The sequence below is a fragment of the Fukomys damarensis genome, unplaced genomic scaffold (genome assembly GCF_012274545.1).
Source record: "Fukomys damarensis isolate Sample0158 unplaced genomic scaffold, DMR_v1.0_HiC HiC_scaffold_33, whole genome shotgun sequence".
Classification (NCBI taxonomy): domain Eukaryota; kingdom Metazoa; phylum Chordata; class Mammalia; order Rodentia; family Bathyergidae; genus Fukomys; species Fukomys damarensis.
In genome coordinates, this window is record NW_022900945.1 from 12,376,992 (window position 1) to 12,384,002 (window position 7,011).

Sequence of the window (7,011 nt, forward strand, 5' to 3'; positions counted from 1 at the left end):
AAAAAAAAAAAAAAAAAAAAAAAAAAAAAAAAAAAGCTTGTAGTACCAGTGAAGGTAACAAACTAAAAAAATCTCAGGAGATATAAATAGTGCCCAAATACCTATTAGCATTTATCTATATTCTTTCATAAAAATGCAAACTACAACTAATCAGAACTCCACAGGCTCTTAAGGTTCAAAGAGCCCTTTTAGTACTGCCAATTTTAACATACCTAGCATTGATCATCAAAACACACAAAACATATAAATGTGGTGCAGTAACTATATCTTAAGAAATTTAACAGTTCATGGAACATTAAAATTCAACTGAATAGCACTTTAAAAGGAAAAGTGATCAAAAGCAGGTACATCACACCCTATACCATATTATGTATGGGAATACATTTCATATTTCTCAATGATGACTTGCCAATTTTACCTTCTACATGAGCCCTCTATGGTCCATGCTCATCGGATCACCAATGGCATACACTCAAAGGATTCCTCTTTATGGGTAACTATCTCAGGACCTGATTTTATGAGCTATGATTTGGTGCTTGCAGCATCTTCAGCACTGTGTGTGAAAATGAAGGCAGTATTTTTGAATATTTTTCTTTGTTGTAGAGATAAGCAGGAATTTTAAAAGGATCAGCACATTTTAGAAATCGAATAAACAAAACTGCTATGATGCTGCTTTAATACATTCATCTTAACTCAAAATATGTACCAGTTAAAATCATCTACAACACACAAACATTTTAAACTGGCAAAAAATAAAATAAATGCAGCGAGTTATTAAATTATTGTAAGTCAGAAAAATATTGGTTGCTACATAGATTATGAAAGGTTATTTGCTATACAGTTAACATTTCACTGATGCACATGCCTTTTATCAAAACATACTGCCAATATTCCTTATCATTTTTCCTTTTTCAGCATATAAAACAATTAGCTAAGAAAAATCATAGTAAAATTGACCCGTAATGTTCTTACTAAATCATTATAGTTTAAGAAGAAAAAATGAAGCATAGCTTTGGAGGGAAAGAAAATGTCCTGTCAATCAAACCGACTGTGAAGGCTGTTGAAGTTTCTGACCAAATAATTTCCTAAATCTTAACAACTATGTAACTGTCCTTTAACTGTGACACTTTTGTATTTTTGGGAAAAATACAAAAAGATTTGGATATAGTTCAGTTACAGCAGCAATCTACTCATTTTCTCACTTTAATTAAAAATAAAACAAAAAACATTACCCAGAAATGTAAACAGCTGCATGAACAACTTAATAGACTTTCCAGTAAAATGGTAGCATAAATAACAAAATACATTTTGGGGAAGCAATAGCAGATTGCTTTTGAGTACACAACCACAAAAACCTCACAGGGACAACATTAATGTACTGAAATATTTATTTATATATGTCCTTAGGTTGTGCTTACCTGTTGCTTTTTGCAGCAGAACCTAAGGTGGAAGGTCTGGGAAGGCACTGTGAAGTATAAATAATTGCACTGTTTGCAATTAATAAAGATTTTAAACCTTAAATGAATCAAAATCAACAGCCTCCAATTTGTGAGTTATGACACTGAACTAACTGAACTATTTCTTCAGTTTAACTAACAAATGCACCAACTTTCCTAAAAGTAACCTACATAACAGTATCATGCAAAATACTGAAATTATGTCAATTCCCTACTCTTAAAGATAAGTGATAACTCCTTAACTATTAAACTTCAAACTAGAAGTACATACCAAGATCTAAATAAGGGTAAGGGAAGTCACTCTAGGTTACATAAAACAATCAACATTTCAAAATATCTACAATGAACTGTATGTACTGCTATTTTTCACCCTATAGGTAATCTCAACATTTATGTCCTCCTTTACAGTATATCTGAAACAATGAATGGTGCTCCCCACCAATAACGTAACTAATATAGTAGTTAGGAATGGTGTTAAAAGTGCTACATTGCTTATTTGCAAACAGAAAACCACATCTGCCTTAAACATTTCAAGTTTTTCATATCAATATATAAGATATGCATATTTTACACTGAAAATCAATATTTTAGGAGCACCAGTAATACTATTCAACTTTGTTAATGATCAGTTTTCTTTAGCTATGGCTAAAGCATTATCAAAAATACTTACCCATTAAGCTCACTTAAAAAAAAATACAGATCTATGTATTATTATTCTACATTACGAAGCAGTTATGGTTTTCCAAGATATCAGCACTGTATTCCAACATAATAGTCACACAAAATAGGCATTTGCATTATGTGGAACATTGACAAAAAGATACTGTTGCAGTTCATCAATTTGTCATTCTGATGTACTTACAGTGCAATGCTCCTTGAAGGAACACAATCAAGGATGATACACAGCACAGTCCTCCTCACCCCTACAGAGCTAGTTCTATACTGGCTGGATCAAACCTGCACTTCAACAGACAATGGCAAGACAGACTGTATTTGCACGTAGTCTAATATATTAATATGCAAGAGCCAACAAATATGCAGAGTAAAACAATGGATTTCAACAAAATATCAGAACTTCAGCATGAGTGTTAAAGAGTAATAAAATGATTTCAAGTACATAAAAAAATTAACTTGATCAATGACTGGACTTGTGCATTTACAAAACAAAGCTTATCTATACTGCAAAAAGGAAAAAAAGAAAAAAGCTTGAACGTTTCCATACCCCAATTATGTTTCAATGGCAGATGCAATGTAGCTATTCTTTTTGCATGCTATTCACTTTTCTATCCTACATTTAGAAAGAAACACTGATATTATTATATACATTGAAAGAGTAGCTTTACATGAAAAAAAACTTATTAGACTATTCAAATTCACTATCTGAAAACTGTTTAAAATCAGTTATGCTGAAACAGTCTTGGAAATCAAGTAATTATCAAATTAAACAGAAAGGTTAACTGTTATAGCAGCAGTACAGGTCTGCAACAGTGGTCAGGTATAAAAGGAAATGTCACTGTTAATGCAATGGAAGTATGCCAGAAGATCACTGTACACACATGCAGTTTTAATCAAACAGAAGGAAAAAAAAAAAAATGACGATATCAGGATTTCTTGTGCTGAAATAGCCAAATACAACAAAAGGAAAAGTCCTCCAATCTACCACTATACTGCAAGGGGGAAAAACATGCCAGTGTTTAAAAACTCAGTAATTCATGGGAAAGCTTATATATTTGTGTATATGTATCTTAATTTATAATTGTTAAGAAATTATGAATCCTTCAGCCACATATCCAACTTACCGACACAGGAGGTTTCATATCATTTATTGTAAAGCACAAAACAGGCATTTTAAAAGTGAAAGTATACATTGAAAAAGTACATTTATATCACAAAGCATTGACCACATAATAGTTGCAAATACATTTGCTGGAATGTGTACATCTACACTAGGTACTAAAAACAAACCAATTTTCATTTCTACACAGAAATATTAACCTCCTATCAGTAGTGATAGATATTTTGTACATTTTCCAAAAAAAAAAAAAGAAAAAAAAAAGAAAAAAAGAAAAAAAGAAAAAAACAAAACAAAACAAAAAAACACTACTTTAAACCAAAAAACAAAATTAAGATCTTCATCAAGTCGTCTGCATCCATATATTTAACAAAGGTTTTTTCCCCCACACAATGAAGCAAATACTGTATTGTCCACTTCTTATTATTGGCCCTGTGCAGAAGAGATACATAAGAAATACACAAAAAGTTAAAGAAAATCCTTTAAATGGAGCTAATTCAGGAGTGAATCCTTTAAGAAAGAAAAACTGGTTAATATAAATGGTGGTGGCTTCTTGCATGATTTGCAAATCCCTGGGGGGAAGAAAATTTATTTTTAAAATCAAAGGCATTGTAGAAATATTCAGCACTCAGATGCCAGAAAGCATTACAAAAACAAACATAAAACCCAAACAACACACAATACTTCATTGAGTTTATACTTTGCCAGGTGAAAATTTAAAAGGTAAACATATTCCCAAACAGACAGACAGTAAACATGCAGGAAGCATGACTGGAGTAAAAACCAACAGCTTAGCAAATGCACGATACCTGAGGTGCTGGTGGGTGCTGCGGCATGCCCTGTGGACTTGTTTGAGCATAGTAGGCAGCCTGCTGTCTATAGTACTCAGCCCAGGCTGCGCTGTAATCAGGCTGGCCACCGGGGGGTGCACCGGCAGGAGCAGGAACTGCTTGACCTTGGAGAAAACAGAACTATTGTTGAAACCAGTTACAAACCCAAGAGAATCTCATTTCTAATAAACACAATACTTTGCTTCTTGTAATATTCCTCCCAAGACTCTGAATGATCGTGTGTCTGTCCTAGATGACTTAAAAAAAAGGCCCCCTAAATTTTAAACAAAATTTTATCCAAAGTACAGGTTATGACAAAAGCAAAGCCGATCACAACTGTTCTTGTTTACCTATAAGCTACCCTGAACTTTAAAAAGATATTGTTTCTGCCTTATGTTAACTGTACATTTGAGCATTACTATTAATAAAAACAGAACCTTGGCAAAGTCCACACAGCTTTAAAGAAAGGTTCAGGCCTAATCCTCAACTCAGTTCCAGAGGGAGTCAGCAATCTCTCAGATGGTGTCCTGGCAGTGATGGACAGATGAAAGATGGGAAGAAACACTATTTTTTGTTTCGTAGCCATTTGGATTGGTCTGTAAACTACTGGTCTTAAACAAACAGAAAAGATCAAAGGGTGATGGTGAGTACAAACGGTGTGTTTTAAACCACAACACAATTCTATCTGGCATAAGAAACACCGTCAAGGAAACAAAAGACTCCTGCTTCCATGGGCTTTTTTCTAGGCAAGGTGACTTTCCTAAATTATGAGACTGAAAAGAGATACCACTATGCATAAACACTAACTGGGCTCTGAATTAAACTAAATGGGTCTTCACATAAATAACTACTACAGAGGCATTTTCCTGACAAGTTGAGTATTTAAACCTAGTCTGTGTGGAGGGTTTCAGAACAAGCTGTCTGCAACTTCCTCTGTACGAGGTTCATGCACATAAAGGACTGTCGGCAAACTTTTAAAAAATGGTAAAGCTGAGGGTGTGCTTTTCTATTCTTCCAGTTTTTGAAGGTATAAAAAAAAATTGAGGCGAAAAGAACACACGCTTTTTATTTAGCTCCTTTGCATGAACACCTGGCTCTACAGTTTAATTAAAGGCAAAAAACTGGAGCACAGACATCCTGGAAACTATTTCTATGTTTACTACCAACAAGGCAACTTTGTAATTTCAAAAAGTAGCCTACTATTAGAAAACTGGTCACAGAATAATAGCAACCAAATGAATAAACATTTTAGATTTATGTATATTAACTTAAAAAACTTTTTTTGGGGGGTAACATAGGGCAAAATTTCATATAGTACCAAACTCCCCTCAGATATTCTTCCAAAAACAACTCTTCTCAAAAGAGGAAGTGTGATTAACATTTGATCATATGAGGAGATACAAGTCAAACGCATCTGAAACAAGTCTGAACAGGTGGAAAACTGGAATACCCAGTAGGAGCCCACCAAACAGAGCCTCTCACAAACTACACGCGGGTTAAGAAAGCCACAATCCCCACTTCAGAGGAATGGAAGGAACTGAACCTCATTTTAAGACGCGCTCATCTTAGAGGCAAAATGACAACACAGTACAAGATGGCAGGAACAGGCCATGAAGAAAACTCATCAGATTCAATGTTCCCTAAAACACACCGCACCTCAAAATCAAATATACCCAACGGAAAGCTAAACTCAACACATTATATCTCCAAGAAAAACAAACGTGGTAATAAGTAACCAACAGGTGTCACTTCAATTTTAAACAGATGTCCAAGAAAAACTCATTCCAAAAGACAGCCTGGTTTTTTTTGGGGGGTACCGGGGATCGAACTCTAGTCCTCATGCTTACGAGGCAGGCGGCAGAACCACTGAGCTAAATCCCCAGCCCACGATAGCCTCTTTTAACAAATGGTGCTGGGAAAACCTTTTGTACATGTTCACCCTGTATGAAAATTCAAATCAAAATGGACCAAAGACCCAGACAAAGAATCACCCCCATGAGAGGAAAACCAAGGAAACAGACATTTCCCAAAAGTACAGATGGGCAAGGATTATGTGAAAATTACTCAACACCTTTAGCCACTAGGGAAATGTAAATCAAAACTACTTTCAGGAATATCATTTAGCCACAAAAAGGGGGAAAAGTCATTTACCAGAAAGATGATGGAACTAGAGACCATTATGCTAAGTGAAACAAGCCAGAGCCAGAAAACAATCACATTTTCTCTTATGAGAAAACAAACAAGCAAACAAATGGAGAGCTGCCAGGAAACCAGAAGGTGGACTTTTGGAGAGAGCAGTGGCAGGAAAGGGAAAAGAGGGATAATAGAATTTAAAACAATTGGAATATGTTAAAATACAACTACTATGTCATCCCATCTCACCCTAATCAAAATGGTTACCAACATGATGGGGAGGGGTTTCCTACACTGCTGGTTGAAAAATTAGTATGAAAAATCAGTGTGCAGATTAAACTAAAACTAGGCCAGGCATGGCCTAGGTACATGCCTGTAATCCCAGCACTTGGAAGGCTGAGGCAGGACTGCTGAGTTTGAGTCCAGCCTGGGCTACACAGCAAGACCTTGTCTCAAAAATCTAAACCAGAGCCAGGCGTGGTGGTGCACACCTATATTCCCAGCACTTGGGAGGCTGAGGCAGGAGGATCGCTGTGAGTTCCAGACCAGCCTGGGATACATAATGAGTTCCAGATCAGTTTCAACTATATAGTAAGACCCTGTCTCAAAAACTAAAAAACCAAAACAAACAAAAAAAACCCAAAAAACCCCCCAAAAATCCAAACCAGGGCTGAGATTTAGCTCAGTGGTTCTGCCGCCTGCATTGCAAGTGCAAGGTCCTGAGTTCAATCCTTGGCACCATACACACACACACACACACACACACACACACACACACACACACACACACTACAACCCC

At 35.7% G+C, this 7,011-nt stretch overlaps 1 protein-coding gene across 17 annotated transcripts in view; it reads right to left on the reverse strand.

Annotated features, from left to right (window-relative positions):
• The window catches only part of Fubp1 (far upstream element binding protein 1), a 34,960-nt gene that overhangs the window by 1,156 nt on the left and 26,793 nt on the right, over positions 1–7,011 (reverse strand). For 9 of the 17 annotated variants that reach the window (XM_010605209.3, XM_010605205.3, XM_010605204.3 and 6 more), the window contains 2 exons: positions 4,059–4,204; positions 1,419–1,465 (listed from right to left, as the gene is read on the reverse strand). In XM_010605209.3, the coding sequence (XP_010603511.1) occupies positions 1,419–1,465; positions 4,059–4,204 (193 nt within the window). The other 8 variants (XM_010605203.3, XM_033758416.1, XM_010605210.3 and 5 more) reach the window with 5 other exon arrangements.